Below are 20439 nucleotides of genomic sequence, written 5' to 3'. Positions count from 1 at the left end.
TATTAACCAATAGAAAACTTGCCTGTCTGGCTTTGCAGACTGAAACCCCAGCAAGACACACAAGGCAGCCCAGTTTGCAATTTGTGAATCAAGCCCAACAGCTGCTTGCAAGGTCTGAAACCTCCCTGATCCACCTCCAGGGCAGTCCCTACATCCTGGACCAGCTGAGGGAAACGTGACTCAAGGGATTGGCTACCAACATTGAAGTCTTAACACTGACCAAAACTGCTGAAAATCCACCCAGAAAAACTGGCAGCCCTGAGGGAGCAGGGTAACAAGAGGTTTTATGGCGTCACAAGGCAGCAGTGCCTACAAACAGGCTTTAGGCTGAGCTCCAGCATGTCCTGGGAGTAACAGACCCCACTTACAACACTTTGTCTTGGGCACCCTTTTGAAGATGAGTTTTCTTTACTGAGGGGAACAGACGCCCTCGACAGCACAGATGGCGTCTCTGCAAGCAGAAAACTCAGCAGGGCCAACTTCCATTAAAAATCTTTATTTTCAAATACAACTCATGATTTGTACATGGTAAGAAACTCCATCACCATGTGCGATTGGTCTGTGCAAAAGGCGGCTTTGCTCAAATCCAGTTTTCCTGCACAGGGCTCTTTTCCAAATGATACTGGAGGTAGGGGTTTTGTTGGTTTTTAGTGTACAGTAATTAGTAAAAATGAAAACAAACAAACAAAAAACCCCCAAAACCAACCCCACAACTCAAACCAAACCCTAAAAAGGAAAAAAAAAAAAAAAAAAAAAAAAAGGGTAGTAAGGCAAATCTGGAGAATTCGCTCGATTCTGTGAGAGTGGATTCACTGAGAGTTCATCCTTTTGATCCCTGTAAGGACCATTCACCTCAGAGCTGGACTTGATCCTGGTGGGTCCCTTCCAACTCTGAATATTTTGAGATCTCTGATTACAGAGGTGCGTCCACAAGTCACCTAATACCTTTAATTTTGTCTTTCAAAAAAAAAAAAAACAAACAAAAAAAACCCAACCCCCCAAAAAAACCAAACCAAACCAAACCAAACCAAAAAAAACCAAAAAACCTCCCCACAAAACAAAACAAAAAAACCACAGAAAAACTCAACCCAATTGATTCACAGACCCGGGCTATGGAATCACACGGAACAAGAAAGCCTCGACGCTGTCATTACTGAAAAAATTGATGGGTATTGGTAAAATCTATGTAAGTCCAATTAAAGAAAGAAAAAAAAATAAAAGAAAAACAGAGCAAGAGTGAATGCAAGAAAGAGAGACAGAATTCCTTCCCCACTGCTTTGATTCTAGAGGGGAAAAAAATCCCCCAATAATTTAGCTCATGTAAGTTGAGAAAATGAGAGCAGCTGAAAATGAATATGATACACCTTGAAATTCACTTCCAAGACCAAGAACCAAAGATTGAAGCATTTTAGAACACTGAAGCAATCTGAATCTGAAAAAAAAAAATTGTTCCAACTATCTTAAAATAGCTGTTTCTCAGAGCTTCTAGCAATAATTTTGATTAAATAAAAATCATACCAATTTACATTAATTCTCTATATCTTCTTTTAAAAGAAGTCCCTCACTCTTTTAATGACAAAAGTGCATCCAAACCCAGCAGAGATTCACTGGTGCCACCAGGTTCTTTTAGCAGCTACTCAAGGTTTTCAAAAATAGCTTACACTTCTTGCTGTAAGAAGGGCCTTCCAAACCCTTGTTTGGGAGAAGTATCCGAATTATAAAAATCTGAAGTAATTTATTATCAAATCCAGAATTTAAATAAAAGCAGATTTTTTTTTTTTCCTTGCAAAGACAACTGAAGAAAGTAAAAGAATAAAAGCATGCACTCCAAACTTAGAGGTGAAGACAAATATACTTATCTATACAGGCACTGGCAGACGCAATTTAATGGTTACTCGTTGTAACACACACCCCACCCTACAATACATTTTTTCATTCACTAATCACTGAGGTACCAATATTTAAGAATGGAAAAATTCAATATTGAAAAATAAAACCTAAAATTGAAGCCTTTTTTTTCTTTTTCTTCTTCTTCTTCCCCAGAAAACTATGGCAATTTTTGTATGAAATGTTAGTATACTTATAGAATTTTACAATCTACATTGGCTTTATTTTGAATTTTCGGGAACCAAAAGCGGCGTTCCCATCCAGGTTTTCTCTGATCGAACGTTCAACTGTGTGGATGTCCTAAAGAGTCAGCAGACTTGCAAATGAATGAACACATCTTGGCTATCACCTGGCACATCTGGCTGGTACCAAAAGGACTCGGAGTCTGAGACAATCGGCTTTAATTCGGAACAAATGCGCCATGCCAAAGTGCAACGAATGTGTGCGACACTCAATGGGACACTGACAGGTTTAAGAGCTGCATGGAAAGTACTAAAGTCCACCTTGCAAAGCAATTTGGGACAAATTGCATTGCATGCAAAGGACAACTCTGCGCTGCTGGGACGTCGCTTGCTGGCCGGGATGGGGTCTCCTAACGCAGCCATAGTTTCAGACGCAGTGCATCCACTCCATTTAAATAGTATCTGAACAGCCTCTTGTCTCGCACAAAACCAAGGTTTTCATAAAGTTTCAAAGCAGACTTATTTGTGATTTCTGTTTCCAATACAACCTTTAAGGGAGAAAAGAAATAAAAAAGAAAGAAAAAAAGCGTGTCGTGTTAGTTGGCAGTTGCAAGTACGTGATTGCTGAACCAATTCCCAAGGTTTTATTTAAAGGTATGCTTGTTAGCAATGAATGGAAGTCATTTCTTCTTATCTTTACTTAATTAAGCAATATTTCCACATTAAGCATCCATTCCCACATTAAAAAAAAAATATAATATAGCAGTTCATCCACAACTGTAATTGTAAACAACATTCAAGGTTTTAGTTCTTGGCTGTAAACACCTTATAACAAAGGTAAAAACCACATCAACAAACAAATCCCAAACATCCTCTGTCTCCCAACATCCTCCCCCAAAACCCAAGCTACCAAACAGGTTAGGGTCCAAAATATACTTTGAATGAGTAACTGAACTTCTGCATGTCACAAGAACTTGGCACATGAGGATTTAATGATTTCATATCTTTGACCCCTGATTCCTTGCAGTTAGATGTAGACAAAAGCTTTGAATTGACACCAGCATTTGCAGTGAATATTTGTGCTCAACACAGGAATCACAGAGTGGTCTGGGTTGGAAGACACCTTCAAGATCATCGAGTTCCATCCCCCTGCCATGGAGGGACACTTTCCAATATCCCAGGTTGCTCCAAGCCTGATCCAACTTGGGTACCAGCAAATACCCTAAACCCAAATCACAGTGCTCACCAGAAGAATAAGGAGAGCTGTCTGTATTTTTCCCCCTCTGTTGGTAAGACCCCATTTGCAGAAAGACCTGTCAGAAATAACTCAGACCAAACCCAAGTCCAAGAGCGGTCCAAATTAAGTCAAAATTGTCTCAGAATTGTCAAGCACAGGCAAAAAAAAAAAAAAACCAAAAAAAAACCAAAAAAAACCTATGCTGGCCTTAACAAGACATTAATCACAAAACTTCAGAATTTTTCAGAATTGTTTCTCTCTTTTCTCCACATGCACTGACCAGAGCTCTACCATAACTGACAAGCACTGCATCACCTCCACATAATAAAAACTAATTCTGCCTCTTGTCTGGTGTCCAAGTCAATTATTTAATGTTCTGCTATTAGCAAAAACACAGGCTGAACTAACAAGGCCTGGCCTCTACACACCCCCTGACAGTGAACATCCACATATTAAATAACAGGAGCTGATGGTCACTGTAGAAAGACCACAGAATGAAAATACAGGACCAAAACATCAGCCTGGATTTGTAGAACAGCAAAGTCCATCTACTTCATGGCTTCTGTGGCCTCCCTTCCTTCAGGCACACATTCCCACTCCCTTTTCCCTGGCCTCTCCTGCCAGCTCTCAAGGCTGGTTCCTGAGCTCCTTCCAAAGCCACCTGGCAGAAAATGTTTCCTTTTTCTCTCCATGGGGTTTGTTTTCTGCAGTCTGAGGAGTGGCTAGGCCAGTGTGAAAGGGGGAGGCAGCCAGTGGTTAGAGTGGCCTGAAACTTGAGTCAAATATATACATTAAAAGGATTTTTAAATCTTATTGGAGGTGACCAGTCTGGTTGCCACATTCCAATGAGCAATTCCACCTCTGTTTCTCTGTGTAAGGATGTTAAAAGAACAATGAAGCTGGGGATAACAACCCAATGGACAATATAAGACTTGGAAACAGTTTTACAAAAAGGAACAGAGTCACGCATTGAAATATTAATCATCAGAGTTCTTAAATTACAGCAGGGCAGTTTTGTAGCTGCACACTTAAGACAACCTAATTCACTTCTGAGTTTTGTGACAAGAATGAGAGATTGAATTTCTCTGTTTGGCACTTCCCAGAACATTACTAGCAAGTCCTGTGGGCTGGTGGAGTACTCCTAACATCCTTCATCCATTAAAATGGATAACTATTAATCTGTAAGAAATTATGGAAGCACCACCATTTTGCTGGAGAGGGCTATTTTCTACACATTGTACAACTCCTTAACTCCAATTTAAACAAAACATTGAAGCCAAAGAAGGAATCTGACCTGTGCAGAGGATTATTTATTTGAACTCTCAGCTACCAAGGGCATTCACTCTCTCAATGGTTCAGTAACCTGGCAGAGTGATGTAACAACTCTCTATTCAACTGCAAGCACCAACACCTGGCAATGCTAAAACACTTCCAGCACTGCAGGTGATTGAGCTGAAGGGAGTGGTTAAATGTTGAAATACAGGTTTGTTGGAATCCCACTACCTGAGTGCATGCTCATCTTGAAAGCAAATGCAAGAGATTTGCTCTGGTATTTCTAAGGAAGTCTCGGCACAATGAAAAGTAATTCCCTGATCTCAACATACTGCAGCTGAAGACATGTTTCTGTTATCTGAAAAGGAAACACAGGCATATTTTATTCAGATTTCATTAGCTTCCTTTGGTGAAGAATGTATCTCTTCCTGTGTGAGATTTTCAATCAAGCTCCAAACCTTCAACTGTTACATTTATTTCTGCTCTTGTGGGTTGATTTTGTTGTACACATATGCCTGTTAAATCCTCTGATAACACAGCAACACCCCCAGTGAAGGGCAGCAAAGCTCTGATGAGATTTAACAGCATTTGCTGCTCAAGCTGCAACTTTCTGAAGGTTGTGACATTCTCTTTTATCTTAAATTTAATAAACCGAACATTTTAGCTCAACTCTAATATTAACTGGGTTTAGAAGCAAAAAGATTTCTATATTAAGAGTGGAGTGCAATGTTCCTTGTTGCTACATTTTCACACCTTTAATTTATGCCTGAACTGAAGCCAATTGGAGTGGTCAAGCCTTCTTGCTTCTCCAGCTCAAACTCTGAAGGAACTCAAGTTTAAAACCCAAGTCATAGAATGGATACAGCCAAATCAAATGAAAAAGTCCTCTCAGCACTCAGAGGAGGTTGCTATTCTTACTTTTACATCTGACACATCATCAGACTCAAGTTATGAGAGATTGTCCAGGGTCCTTAATAAATTTAACTGCCTTAACTTTTAAAGACAGGCACTACCCAAAACTTAAAGCTCATACTTTTTATGTTTTATAGACTAAGGAGAAACTAAAAATATCAGTAATGTAATGATTTCAAATAGGATTCCATAAAAATACACAATTCATTTTTACTAGTGCTGAATTAAAATGACACACCTACTAGTGTGGTCAAAAACCCTACTCTAAATCACCCTGATGTTCCAGTGGAAGTCCCATGATAATCTGTGGTTCCCTTTCATGTTCTACATTTTTGCTTAAAAAAGGTTTTTCAAGTCCCACTTACTGGAGTCTTATTTTCATTAGTTACCAATCCATTCACTTCATATTCCTGAAATATTGTTTCAGGAATATGAAGTGAATGGTCTGTATGCAGATTCCTCAGTCATTTGTTACAGACGGAAAAGCTGCGTATGAACAACTCCTCCTTTCTAATTGTAACTAAGGGATGTAACAGTTCCACAGGATGGTCTTCAGCTACAGTTTTGGGAAATTGCTTGCCAGCAAAAACAGTGCAAAAAGCAGCCAGCCACCCACCTTGCTGCAGTCAGCACATGCTTTTCTTTTTTTAAACTGGAAGAAAAATACTTCCAAAACTTTGGAGCTGAAAGCAGAACTATTCGCCTTCACCTGATTTATTTCCATGGTTCACCTTTTCTATGCAACCAGCCCATAGTTATCCTAAATCACTGTGATCTACTGGAAACTCAGCCCAGTACAGTTCACTACTCCAAATATCTGAATTCATGATCAAATACCTGAGAAAGTCACAAAGGTAAAAAAAAAAAAAAAATAGAAATCAGAGATGCCTAAGTTTTGTAATGTTATATGCAGACACTCCAGCTGGAAGCTGCTGTGTGAGTACTTTCTCCAGGCCTGAAGGTTATTTCTGGCTGAAGCACCCACCCCCAACAGCAGATCACTTCCCTGGTTTCTATTCTAATGTAGGCCATGGCCAGCTCCATGGCCAGCTCCTCCCCTGCACACAGATTCCATTCCACTCAATTCACCTCCTCACTTACTCCACAGCTTTCCCAGAGAAAATCTTCCACACCCCTGAGGAAGACTCTGCAGCCTGCACAAGCTGCCTCTCAGGCAGGGTGCTGACCACTGTAGACCACTCATTCCATAGGCCTGCCTTGGTTTATTCCCACTAAAACAGCCTACAGGGGGAAAAAATGTCCTTAAACACCAGAACATTGCAGCAGGCTTTGAAATGCCACCTATCAGCTGTGATTTGTCAAGATTTTCATCTGTGGTGTTGTATAAATCCTTTGTTTTTCAGGACTCAACGCTGGTACCTCCAAAGCCAAATTTGTAATACTTTGAAAAGCAACACAGAGTGAGGCATTTATCAGATTCTATGCCACAAATTATTAAAATTAAGTCTATTTACTGCATCTATTCCATAATTAAATTGAAGGGAAGAGTTTCCAAGCAGCCTTTGGAAATTTTTCACGACACCCACAGCTGCATATTCATGTTTTTAATCCTATTCCAAGCAAGTTTCAGAAAATAGCATTTTGTTTTTAATTGCACTCCATCTTATCTCAAAAAACAGTATCTTTTTATTTTCATCAGGATTCTGATTTTATTAAAAGATGTAGAAAAATACCTTAAAAGCTGCAGGGATGATTAAACTATTTCTATGCCTCACACGGCCAAATTATTGTGATGCACTACTTTGTGTTTGATGAGCTTTAAGCAGCAATTAACCAGAAACTGATCTCCTGACAACTGTTGTGAAAACTGGTGAGACCCAAGAGGTGGGCAGAGCTTTCCATGGGTGCCTAGTTAGATTTCTCAGATTCTGGTCTGACTGAAAGCTCAGCACTCCACCACATAGTACAAGTAACCAACACCCTTATTTTACACCATTTTGGGTATGTGGAAGAAGCCTACTTGGTGGCAAAGGAAAAAAAAACCACAAACATGAAAACATTGGCTGTTTGGTTGTGGATAACCTGTATGTGTTAAAGAACAACATAAATAAAAATAAGTGTGGGTGTGCCTCAGTTGATGGTGCGGAAAAATAATCAGTAAAATACTCTGCTTCTATTCCATGCTCCCTAAAGGGCTCCCAGTTCAAAATTTAGTGCCAGCACAAGACTCAGCTGGTGCAAAAGCCCCCAAAAAGCAGGGGATGAGTTTGGAATCATCATTCTACAAACAGCAGCCCCAAAACCATGGCTGCCCCCATCCAGCACACAATTCAAGGAGTCTGAACTGTAGTGCCTTTGAATAAAGAGACAGAATCTGAGAAATGCCCTCTGCCCCTGGTCCAAAGCATTTATACAGCACCAGACAGGAAAATCTGTGACTAAGACTTAATGAGACCTTACTGCAGACCTGTAACCCTTATCATATTTATTTCATGTTTATGGAGATAAAAAAAAAAAACAGGAAAAAGGGATCTTGGATTAATATGATTTCCAGTGGTGGAGGAAAAAGACAGACACTGAAGAGGTTACTGTTAGAGGTCACCTGTTAGACAGTCCAATCTAGAAATGAATTTCCATGAGGAGTAGCACACAGACATTCAGAAATTATACAGTAATTACTGCAACTCAGAGCTTGAGTAGAAACATCCAGTTCTGCTCCTGACTCTCTAATAACAGTGGGCAATTCACTTCCCTTCTCTGCATCTCACTTCTGCAGCTGTGGTGTGAACACTGTAAACCTGATCCTCAAGTATTTACCAATTTTTTCAAAAACTTGACTAGTCTAGAAATGGGAAATCAACTCAAAACCACAGTGGGGAGAACAAGTCAACCAGCCTCTTCTTGATTAATTCAGTAGGCAAGTAGTAAAGGAGATTAGAGGAAAGCATTTTAGAAACCAGGGTAGAAGCAAGAAGCCAAAATAAAGAACTTAAAAGAATTACAGACTGCACTGTACTGCCCAACTACAACATAATTTAGAAGGTGAGGTGGAAGAAGACACCAGTAAGCAGAGGCATGAAGGGATCTGAGGGAAAGAATAAATCTCCCAATGAACGAAGCTAGAGCACAGGCAGGGATGCTGCAGGAAGAGAAACACAACAAGTGGAAAAATAAACTGGAGTGTGTGTCAAAAGTCCTGTGACACCAATTGTAGCTTTGCATAAGAAATTTCCCCACGGGGCAGTGGGACAATTGAGGGAGCAGTGGGACAATTGAGGGAGCAGCTGAAGTGAGGTAACAGAGAGATCAAAGGCTCATTAACTATGACACACTGAAATGACAGTGCTCACGTATCAGGAACAACTGCACTGTGCCAAGGAGCTGGAAGTTAAAGGGACAGAACCTGGTTAAGGAGGATGGATGGATGGATGCAGGGAGAGTCCCTCACAAGTTAAACAAGGCACATAACAATAGAGCTGCTTTATGTATATATTTATATTAAAAAAAAAAGCAAAGCAGGAACTGGAATCTGGTGAAGGAGTAACTACTTATAGGGCAGGGAAATTTGCCAGTGGCTCAGTCACTCCCCCTGCACGTCTGTGTTGCTGTGCTAACCTACTGCAGCCCTGTTCTGTGCAGTGTCAGAACAGCCTGAGGAGTGGCTGTGATAAATCCACATTCTGCAACAGCACAGCACACACTGTTCTGTGCCTGGGTGTACTCTGAAGGGATGGCAGGGCCACACAGGACATGCTCATCCCACTGCTCAGCTGCACCTCAGACTGGGGCCCTTGCAGGAAAAAGGGCCTGAGTGAAGGCTGAGGGAGCTTCACAAGGTAAATTGCTGAATTTCAGCACTTAGGACAAATTTAAAATCTCCTGATTGTGCCATACTTTTTTTAGAGGTTGTTTTCCCTTTTATTATAAAGGAGCTTCTTACCAACTTATTTCCCACTTAAAAAAAGTCCTGTAGAAGAAAAACCTGTGAAATGAATCCACATACCAGAGAGTGCAAACCATTTACATTATGAAAGTTTTGATTATAAAATCTTACCTCATCACAATCTCCTTCAACCATAGCATAAATAGCTTTCTTAACCAAGTTTGTACCTGAAACACAGATTTCAGTAAGTGTCAGAGTTGCAGTGCAAAACAAAAATGCCAGTTTACATATGACTAATGTGTGCTACCTACATGGCATGACACCTGGGGAAAGGAGGGAGGAAAGAAAAACAAGGAGTTGCAGTCAAGCTGCAGTCTCAAGTTTGAACACTAAAATAATCTGTGAAGTTATCCAGAGACTCAGCTCAAGTGCAAGATTCTTGTAACACAAGGATATTAGAAACTGGCTGCTATGCTCAACATGGTGTTAAATATAGCCTTCCAAGATGTGATTCATTCCTTTTTGTTGCATTTAAAGTCAAAATCTGCTGGCATGTACTTGAAGGACATTCATCTTCCATGGGAATTTCCTCTTACTAAAACAAATACTTGTATTAGTAACAGAACTTATGAAACCACTCTTTTTATGGCTCACTCCCATTTGGGTTTGCTAGTATTTAATAATATTCTTGAAGCCCATCCCTTCCCCTCAGTCAAGCATTAGTTTAATTTTTTAATAATTATTTTTCATCTATTTCACAACAGTTCTACAAATGTAATATCCCTACCTGTCTGTAGAATTGGGGTGAAATTGAAAGTTGATTTCAAAGTTATTAGTGGAAAAAACTGCTGTTCAGTGAAATTGCATAAATCTCACTTCCATAAGAAGGCTATGGAAAAGGAAAAAAAACCCCAAGGAATCTACAGAATGTTTTAAAATATTCTCAAAACTTTAATCAATACAGATTTTCATTGAAGGTGATGATACAACTGTTCTACATTTAAAGCAGATCTTCAGATTAACAGCATACTTTGAGAAACAGCAAGGTGGCAAATATAGGAAAAGTCAATATATATAATGCTAAAGTAAGCAAGGCTTTAAAGATAAATTCTATGTATGTGATTCTAATTTAACAAACTGACTAAAGTGAGGGAAAAGTCCTGCAGTGATCTTCATAATAACAGCATTAGCTCTTATTTACTTCTGAATCCAAGCACCTGCAATTAAATTATGGCAGACTCCTTCATGACTCAGCTAAAAGGAAGGAGAGACAGTGATTTCTCAGTATCCTCTTCCTCTGCTCCACTACAGAAACCAACAATGGCTTTTGAATTGCACTGGGGAAAGAAAAAATCTGCACATGCTTGAACAGTCATGGTAATGTGTTTTTTTGGAGGGTTTTTTTTCTGGAAGAAAGCAAACACAATGGTACATTCTGCAATGGATCACTGTAGTTTTTGATTGCAAGTAATTTTCTGTCTTTAATCACAGAAGCATGAGCTGTTCAGTGTGGATGAGTGGTGAAGCACAGTTCTAAGCTTTGGAGCTGACGTCTACATTTAGTTAAGAATACCTTACATAATGTAATTTTACAATAACCAGCATGAAAAAATTAAGTTCCATAAGAAGAGATATTTAATTAAGCCAACTTGGCTAACTGGAGTTAGAATGAAAATCCCTTCACCAGGGCAAAACTGATTCATGAGAAAGGGCAAACTCCCTGCCAAGAGTGATTTCTTTACCACGTACCTTCCCAACAAAACAGATCTCCATTTCAATCATTCAAGTAACAATACACAGCTATTTTTCTTCCCTGATTAATACAATAATGAGCTCCATACATTCTCTCTGATGGGTAATATATGCATAATTTATAGAGGGAAGTCAGGAAGTAAGTTCACTGTAAAAAAGGAGCCTGAACACAACATGGAAATACAGTGATGAGGGCACAAATAAAACCACAAAGCAGTACCCACTGTTATTTGGCAGTGGTAGAGGCAGAGGTAAGGGGCTGCTGCCTGCCTTTCTTTTTAGCCTTATCAGATCCCAGGTGTGAACCTCACAGGGCATTTCAGGTTATTTTAACAAAATCAGAAAAGCCACTGGGGAGCTCGTGTGGTTGAGTAAGGTGAGGATGACACACAAAGCACCATATCCTGAAGTTCAGTTCAGCTTAAATCTTTATGACAGCTACAGTTATGCCAGCTAGAGCATTTAAGGAAGAAAGAACAAAAAAGGCTATTCTTACCAATTCCTTTTCTTCTGTATTTGGAATCCACTGCTAACATGGCTATATAACCTCTGCGGAACATCTTTTTGTGCATATCCAGCTTGCAGACGATGGCACCTACACACTCCTCACCTACCATGGCCTTAAAGACAAACATACACGGATGGAATTCTCAGTTTGGGATCCACAGTGCTACCAAAAGCAGTAAACCAGTTCATTTTTCAAGTGAAAGAGCCACAGAAAATTTGTTTGTATAAAGCTATGAAAAAGGTAACGATGTAAATTTTCAAAGCGTCTCCAAAAGTATTGCTAAGATTAAAAGATTTAATTGCTTTATTACATTCCAATAAAGTTCCAGGACAATTAACAACCAATAAATTATTCCTGGAGGGAACCACATTATCATTTCACAAAGTCTACAGGTAAGAACATGTGTGATTAAAAAGGGAAAATAAATAAAATAAAAGATCAGGTTAAGGCATAAATTACCCTTTCATATGGGCTTCTACAGAGGAAAAATGTCCATTCCTGTTTTATAGTGTTCTGAATTTTCCTGTACAAGGGCTGTGCTAAATAACATGCTTAATTTTTCTCTAGTTTTAATGTCAAGGCCACAAAGGATCAGAGAAAAGTGTTGCTGCATTTAATCTTTAGACACTGTCGTTTTCAGTCATATGACACCGGGAGAACAAACAAAAAAGCACAGTTAATTTCACACATTTTAACTATTGGGAGATTTCGTTTGTTCAGAGCTTTGCACTGGCAGTTAATCCCATGGCATTGTCACAGTAACTGTGGTCAGGGAGATGTAGGCACTCTGAAATATTAACAAGAAAAACCCCAAAAAGGAAAGGACCCAACTCCTCCCCAAACACTCATCAAACCACTTGCACACCCAGTATGTTCACCAACATTTTAGCATGAGAGAGAGGAAAACTAAGTAATGTTAACTGAAGGATTAGGCAGCACAAGGGATTAATGACATTATAACCTGCAGCAGTAGAACTGAGTAATGCTGCAGAGTGGGAGAGCATCCAAGGGGAAAACAAATTCCTGTACACTCAGGAAAGATGGGCAGAGATAAAAAGAACCTCATAATTTTACATATGGGTGTGTGAGTGGATCCACAGCCTTTGACAGACCTGCAGGGAGGACCAGCCTTGGGCTCAAGTGCAGCAGCTAAACCAGGACTACAGCACATGATTGGCACAAGCATGTGCTGGCACAAGAGCTGTGGACAATCCAAATTTACAACTCTAAGACATGTCAAATGAAAAGGACTTGCTAGAGCCAGCACTGCCAGACCTCAGAGCAGCCACCTGTGAAGCCAGAGCTCACTGCTCCAAAGTCTGTGGTATAAACTCAACTGCCTGAACCCTCGTGCACAGCTTGTAGCTAAAGCTCCAAGGACAGAAGATTCCTTCCTGCAGGTCATACTGCAGGCACAGTCTCTTCACCTCAAAAAGAATCAAATCTTTGAGCACCTCCACGTGGATGCTGGGTTATTAACCAAGTCAGCTGTCAACCAGGAGCTGCAGCAAAGGTGAAATGAAGCAGCCAAAAAAAGTACAAGCTGCAGTTCCAAAGCCCTATGATACAGCATGATTATAACCCCATTCCTAATGTAGCTGAAGCAAATATAACTATTGCTAAGTTTTTATTTGGCAGGAAAACACATTTCAGCAGTATCCAAGAACAACCCTGAACAATCTAACGAGTGGTTTTTAAAATAACAAACAAAAACTGCAGCATGATCTAACTGGACTGAAACACAGAGCCTCTAAGCAGTCTTTCATTTGTTCCAAAACACAGGTTATTCCACAGAAAAGAGGAGCTGTGCCCATAATCAAGCAGCGTATGCAAAGTTTTAGCTCAAGGCAAGTTCTGTATCTCGGCTCAAACCTGAGAAAAGCAGGGAGTTAAATAAAGAGTATCATCAGACAAACTGCTCAGTACATTGCTATAATTATGCAGACTACCTAGATGTAATCTTATACCTCACTAAAAAAAAAAAAGCACACCACAAACTAGCATGTTATAGTTGTGCTTTGCCCTGGAGTGAACACATGCAAACTGTTGATCCTAACAGTTATGTGGAGAACTTTCATTATATAAATATTTTTAAATTTTTTTTTTTACATGCTTCAGGAGTAGTGATGCTAGATGCTTCTATCTAGATGCTTCCTATCTGAGCTCTTTCTTGTCCAGGGCACTTTTCAGAAAAGTTATACTCATGAATCATATATTTAAAATGCTAAATGAACAGCAAAGAATTTTGTTTTAGTGATCAAAGAAGCAAATACCCACTGGTTTTACCACTGCTGCCAGAGAACTGAATAAAGAATGACTCTGTTACCAGTTCTCCAAACCCTTAAATCTATTTCTCTCTCTTTAGGCAGGTAAGTCTGGCAGTTAATCTACAGCTGTTCCACTCACAAAGGAGTGCTGCATTTCCACCTTATTTAGAGGGGTTTTTGTTGCCTTTCCTCTCCTTTCTCCTTCTTTCCAACCTTATCTAAAGCTGGAAATGAACCTAAACCGTGATGTGAAACCTTGCAGTTTAATTTCCTGGAGAAAGTTAAACTGTGTGAATAAAAAAGACCCAGACTGAAACAGGGAGAGATGTGAGGAGGGAGGAAAAGTAGCTCCCACACAACATCATTTAGGAAAAGATAATCATGGGCCAAATTTTCCTTTCAGGTATATGAGAGTACTTCTAAGCATGCAATTTTCTACAAACAGAATTCAGCCTCAGTCACTACTATATGTTATAAGCTCCACAGAGTACTATAAGATTTACTCCAATACTAAGTTATTAGCAGCAGGATTAACATGCATCAATCCAAATCCAATATTTGTATCATCTTTGTTCCTATGAATAAGTTTAAATGCTTAAAACAAACCAGATTTTAATATACTGGAAGAGCTAGTAGAGAAATGTCTGTAAATCAGCAAGAACATTACTTTTCACAGAATTAATCAATTTGTATTAATTTCATTATCAAAGATGGCATTATGTCTGCCAGCCACAGTCTGAGTATGCATTTAATAGCCAGATCTGGTGAATTTTGTTTAAAGGAGATTAAAAGAGCCAACTAGCCCCAAAAGGGAAATATTTTGCAATTCAAACACAGCAGAACCTGCACTGCTGCACTGCATTTTTCCTTTCACACCTGCACCAAAGTATCCCAGGCAGAGCTGGGTGGGAGCTGGCTCACATTTAGGATCGTGTTACCGAATGCCATTAGTGCATACACTCAGGGTAATTAATGGTTTTATCCTCACTCTGGCACTTCAGCCATAGCTCTCCCCAGTACCTGGCAAATCACCACCTCCCTCTGCTTCCCTCCATGAACCTGGACAGCAGCAATTCCCTCCTGTGTGAGGAGCACCCCCTGGAATAACTGCCCTGGCTGCTGTCACCTGCTCAGGTGCTGCAGGGACTTCAGTTTTCACAGAGCCACCAACAGCGAGAGACTGTCTGAAAGTGTGATCACTCCTAAAACCAAACTGGAATACAAAGTTTGCAAATTCTCCTACAAAACTACTTCTTCCTACGTCTGCCACGAGGCAAGGAAGACTTCTCAGACAACCTCCTAACTTTTCTGGTTCTTCCTTTAACCCCCAGGTTTTTCACAACTGAAGAACAGGGATGATGTCTTACAAGTCTTAATTTCAACATACCAAGACTCTTGAATCAAATCCAATTTTAAAAAATGCAAAGCATTAGTATAAAACAAGACTTAACTGCAGTCATTTAGGATTTACAACACATTTAAAACCACTTACATGGAATTAATAGGTTATTTTTAAACTTGTGAAAGTTTAAATTATAAATGCTGCTGTAGCTAGTGGCAAAGTTAAGAACCCAATAAAAGCATAGATTTTCTAGATTTTTCTTAAAAGGCAGCTGAGTGGTACAGTGAATTACAGGAGAGGTTACAACACTCAGCCTTTTATTACATTCTGTCTTATCCAAACTCTGGCACAGAGCAAGGTTTCCTAAGCTCACCTCTCCCACGCTAAAGGATTTTGAAAACAATTTTCTGAAATATTTAATTTATCAGTCTGAAATGAAAGCTGCAGAACTTTAGCACAGCTAAGACTAGAAGCTACAAAACCACTTTAAAAGAAAGCTACAACGTTGAAAATGCATTTACAATCCATCTGGGAACAAAGATGTAAGTTGGCTTAAAAATACTTCACATGAAACACAAGATGCCCCTTGCCCCTGTCATTTTTTGACAGAAGAGTGGGTATCATTTGAGGAGAAGCTGGGCTGACAGAGCTTCTGAGAATAAATAAAAACCAGGCATTTACTGGGCACCCACACCTCATACACAGTGCAAACCTGCTCTTCTGAAGACAGGCAAAACATGAGTTGGGCGAGACAGTTGGGAGTTTTGCAGAATCCCAGAATGGTTTGGGTTGGAAAAGACCTTAAAGATCATCTAGTTCCAACCCCCTGCCATGCACAGGGACACCTTCCACTGGAAGTTTATGGAGGAAAATGTTATTACCTTGCCACAGTCCAGACAGTGCTGCACTGGGACACCTCAGTGCCACATACACTGAGCAGTATTCCCAAGCTGCTACCCCTGAAGTCAGGATAACAGTTATGTGGATAAATTAGATATTGGGTTTAACAGGGTTGTAAGACTTCCAGTATCTCCAGGTCCTTTTGAAGTGGAATATTAACTTCTTGAGTATACAGTTAGGAAGTGGTCTGAGCCTGAAAATCTCTGGTCACTGCTGACCAGTCAGGGTTGGTCTCTGCCTTCCCTCCAGCTGTGCACTCCCACCTCTTCTCTTGCACCAGTGCCTGGGACATCCTACAGGAATAGATTTGGAGCTCTAAACCAACAGAGCATCACCCCAAAACAGCTCAATACACACACATTCACAAGTGTATGCTGGTCAGAGGGGTACCTTGGCTCCCAAAAATCACAGAAACACAGGGGCTGGCACAAGGCAGGAAGAGGGAGTTGAAGAGAAAGGAAAAACAAGCACCAGTCTGGGCTGCACCAGCCCTTAGAGCAGCTGGGCAACTTGGGAAGGCCAAACCAAAATTCAGCAAGTTTCAGATCCGTGCAATAAAGTTAATAATGTCCCCAGAAATTAGCTTTGCATTGTCAACACAGTGAAATTATGCTTTAGATGGTTCACCAAATAAACCACCAGAAAGAGACAAGTGCTGATTATTTAGGGGAAATACACATCCCATCTCAAATTTCAGTGGTGTCAGTCCTTTCCCCTCACAGGGAGAGGAAAGGAAAGGTCCCATGACAGCACAGGGAGGACAGGTGAATGTGCTCTGGAAGACTTTTCAAATGGTGATGGTGAAATTCAGCAAAGGAATTGACTGAAGCCTTACAGATCTTTTTCCAAATACAATCAAATCACAGGCTAACTCCTCTTCCCAAAACACTCAAAACCCAGCCAAAACCTGAAACCAGAAGGGTGTGGGGCCACAATGCATTAAATCAAATGGTTCTATGAGATCAGGCACTAAGCTTCATGTTCACCATCCTGACACTTCTTGTTAATTGCAATATGCAGTCCCTGACTGAAGATAAATATTTTAAAGTAATTTACTGGACAGAAGTAGTTCAGGAATCCATTAACTGCAGGAACAAATTATATTTTATAGAACAGAAAGTTTTCAAGGCAACCTCTAAGAAACAAACCTCAAAATTATTAAAACCAGTCACAATAAACCCCAACCCCCCACACATGAATTTGACTCATCATGCTGCAAGACCTTCAAATTATTAAGCAGATAACAATTTTCTGGCTTTAGACATTCACAGCCATATATTATTCTCGATACTTTTATGTACTTTACATTGTTTCACCTTTCAAAGAAATGGCAAATACATCAAGAAAAGTTTTGTTGATTCTTCATGGCTATCAAAAAATGAAGCTGTCACTACAAAATAAGCTTTCTCTCCCTTGAGTGATATCTTACTCTTTAAATGCACTTATTAGAAATCATCTGTTTTAGTTCTCTGTCAAACAACTTGTCACTGCTCTTCTCACAACAAAATTCTCCAGTTATTCCCTGACCAAAAAAAAAAACAAAAAACCAACCAAACCCGTAATCACTGAAAGTCTAAACAAATTGTGATCTAAGAGTATCCAACATTGCCTTGGCATTACCAGGGCTACACCTGATGCTCAAAGGATGGACTTTTGTAATTCTTGAGCATTTTACTCTCAGTATGAGGTAAATCAGTCACAGGAAGAGCTCAGCATTTGAACATCACTGTGCTCTGATCAGCATCCTTGTAATGGCAAACGTGACTCTGCATCCAGCAATGCTCTCCAATGTTTCCATATTCTGTTTTGTTCCAGAAGGTCAACATTTTACTTTGCTCAACTTCCTGTAATCCTACTGCACTCCCTTCAGCAGGGTTTTAAGAGGCACAGTTCTGCAAATCCTCCTACAAACCATATCAATCCTGCTATAAATTCTGGCAGATCCCAACCCAGGACCATTCAGGAAGTTGAAGGCCAGATTAGCCTCCCTTAGCCTCACCTCTTGTACTCATATTCTACCAAAATTTCACAGATACCCCTGAACTGAAGGGTGTCTTGGCTCTGGCTAAATCAGACCTTTCAGAAGGGTGCCCAGCCTTAATTAAAACATCAAGAGAGACAAATTCATCATCTTCTTTAGCAAGGAAGTGCCACACACTCCCCTAAACGTTTTGTTTTGCAGCTGTGAGTGTTCCTATGAGTTAATCAAGCACAGTAAGCTCTTGCTATGCACATACACTCCTCAGGCAAACTTCTACTCAGTTTCATTTACCTGTGGATGCACTGTCATCCTAAAAGCGTGCAACTGAGACACAAAAAGTGCTAAACATTTAGGAAGGCAGGGGGGCAGCTAGACCAGCCCTTCAATAGTGCAGTAAGAAGAATACAACACTAAATATTGTTAGTGCAGGGAGCCAACGTGAGAATTCCTGCGTGCTGCGAGCACTCTCACACCTGTAAAAGCAACACAGCTGGACTTGTCTTTGTCAAAGTAAGCTCACAGATCAAAAAGTCTACTAAGCCTTTCACAGTGCCTCTCCACCTATCACTTAACATTTATGTGCCAGCCCTGCTTTAGTCAGTTTTAAAACCATTGTGCAAGAATTAGCAAGCAGTTACAAGGCATTAGTGGACTAAGTACTTTCTTTTTTAAATCCAAGCCCAGGAACTGAGACAGAATCATAAAATGAGCTACCAAAGGTCACAAAAGTCAATGTCAAAACCAAGATTAGAAGCCCTGAATTCCTGGATCCTAGCCCTGTGCTCAAACCCTTTCCCCAGCATTTAAAACATTTATTAACAAATGTAGAACTTCGGGCACGTGCTTTACTGGTACCTGCACGGGTCACAAAGGGACAGGTATTCCCAAAAAAAGCTTGGCCTTACCCGCAAAAAGATTATTTGAAGTATTTCCACAAACGCCAACCCTTCCATCCTCTCCTCCCCAGCCCCAAACCACTCCCACCTCCTGCCCTCCCTGCTCCTTCCGGCACTTACCAAAAAGCAAAGTTGTGGCCAGTTGTGGATAAAATACCTGTATGTGTAAATGGAGTAGGGTTCAGACAGATCTTTGGTGATCAGTCTCATGATATCGGGCATCTGCAGCTCTGACTCATACTGGACGTATCGTATCGTTAGGTCCTCCTCGGGCTGACAGTCCGTTCCCGAGCCTTTCAAACTGCAGGCTGCTGCTAAGGACCCGGAGAGTAGCTGCAGGGACTCCTCCTCCTCCTCCTCCCCTCCTTCATCCCCCTCCTCCTGCTCTTCCTCCTCCAAGCCAGTCTCTCCTGCCAGCCCATTGCGGGCTGCAGTCTTAGCAGCAGCAGTCGTGGTGGTGGCAGCAGGCTGGCTCCTGTCCCCTTTAGCTGGGGGAGAAGGAGGAGGAGAGGGTGCAGTCCTTCCCTGGGGAGGGAGGTGGTTGGCGTGGGGGGACGAGCAGGGCGCTGCGGTGGGGGGCGACGACTGCTGCTGTCCGGAGCCCATTGTTTTGCTGGCTCGCTTGTTCTCCAGCCCCTCGGGGGCCGCCCCAGCCTCCGAGCCGAGGATCTTGCCCTTGAGGGAGGCCCGCAGGTGCCGCAGCTCGGGGCTGATGAGGCCGTTGAGCTGGTGGTTGTGGTGCGGGGGGTGGTGGTGGTGGCGGTGGTGGTGGCGGTGCTGCTGCGGGCCCCCCTTGCCGCCCTCGCTGCCTCCTCCTCGCTGCTGCTGCTGCTCCCGTCCGCCCGCGGGTCCCTCCTCTTCCTCCTCCTCCTCTTCGGCCTCCTCGTCCTGGGCGCCGGTGCAGGCGGCGGCGGCGGCGGCGGCATAGGAGGTGGCAGAGGAGGAGGAGGAGGAAGCAGCCCCCCCCCCCTCCTCCTCCTCCTCCCGGGAAGGGGGAGAGCGTGTCCCCCTGCGGGGACAGGACGCTGCTAGGCCCCGGCGGTACCTCGGCCATATCCTACGGGAGAGACCGACACAAACTCACCGGGGAGGGGGAGGAGGGCGCCAAACCCAACGGGGGGCGACGGGAAGGCGGAGGGGAGGCGCGGCGGCCTCACGGGCCGCGCTCGGCGGGGCGCGGAGGGGGTGGGGGGGGGGGGGGGCGCGAACAAAGGCACGCACGGTGCCCGGGCCGCGCCTCGCCGCCCCGCCGCCCCCTCTGGCGGCTGCCCCGCTCCCCCCGCGGGCGCGGGCGGGGCCGTTCCCGGAGCGCTCGGGGCCCGGGGTCCCCCCGCCGCCGCCACTCACCGCCGCGTCTGGGCAGCTCCCGCTCCGCCGCCGCCAAGCGCGGCCGCCGCGGCCGTAAAACCCGCGGCCAGTTCCTGTCGGCCCTTACGACACTTCCTCCCTTGGCGGCGGC

General features: G+C 42.1%; 1 protein-coding gene across 1 annotated transcript; it reads right to left on the bottom strand.

Moving 5' to 3' along the window:
* Positions 1-480: 480 nt before the first annotated feature.
* Positions 481-20395, bottom strand: NAA30 (N-alpha-acetyltransferase 30, NatC catalytic subunit). The gene is given in 6 exon segments (XM_053980200.1): positions 481-2617; positions 9506-9561; positions 11583-11706; positions 19101-19952; positions 19954-20037; positions 20328-20395. Coding segments are annotated over 5 exon segments (1251 nt in total). The 5' UTR covers positions 20035-20037; positions 20328-20395; the 3' UTR covers positions 481-2479.
* Positions 20396-20439: the final 44 nt, after the last annotated feature.

This window comes from Vidua macroura, chromosome 6, assembly GCF_024509145.1.
Source record: "Vidua macroura isolate BioBank_ID:100142 chromosome 6, ASM2450914v1, whole genome shotgun sequence".
In the NCBI taxonomy this organism is placed as follows: Eukaryota; Metazoa; Chordata; class Aves; order Passeriformes; family Viduidae; genus Vidua; species Vidua macroura.
Note: the sequence above shows the minus strand (reverse complement) of the source record. Positions and strands in the feature narration are given on the sequence as shown.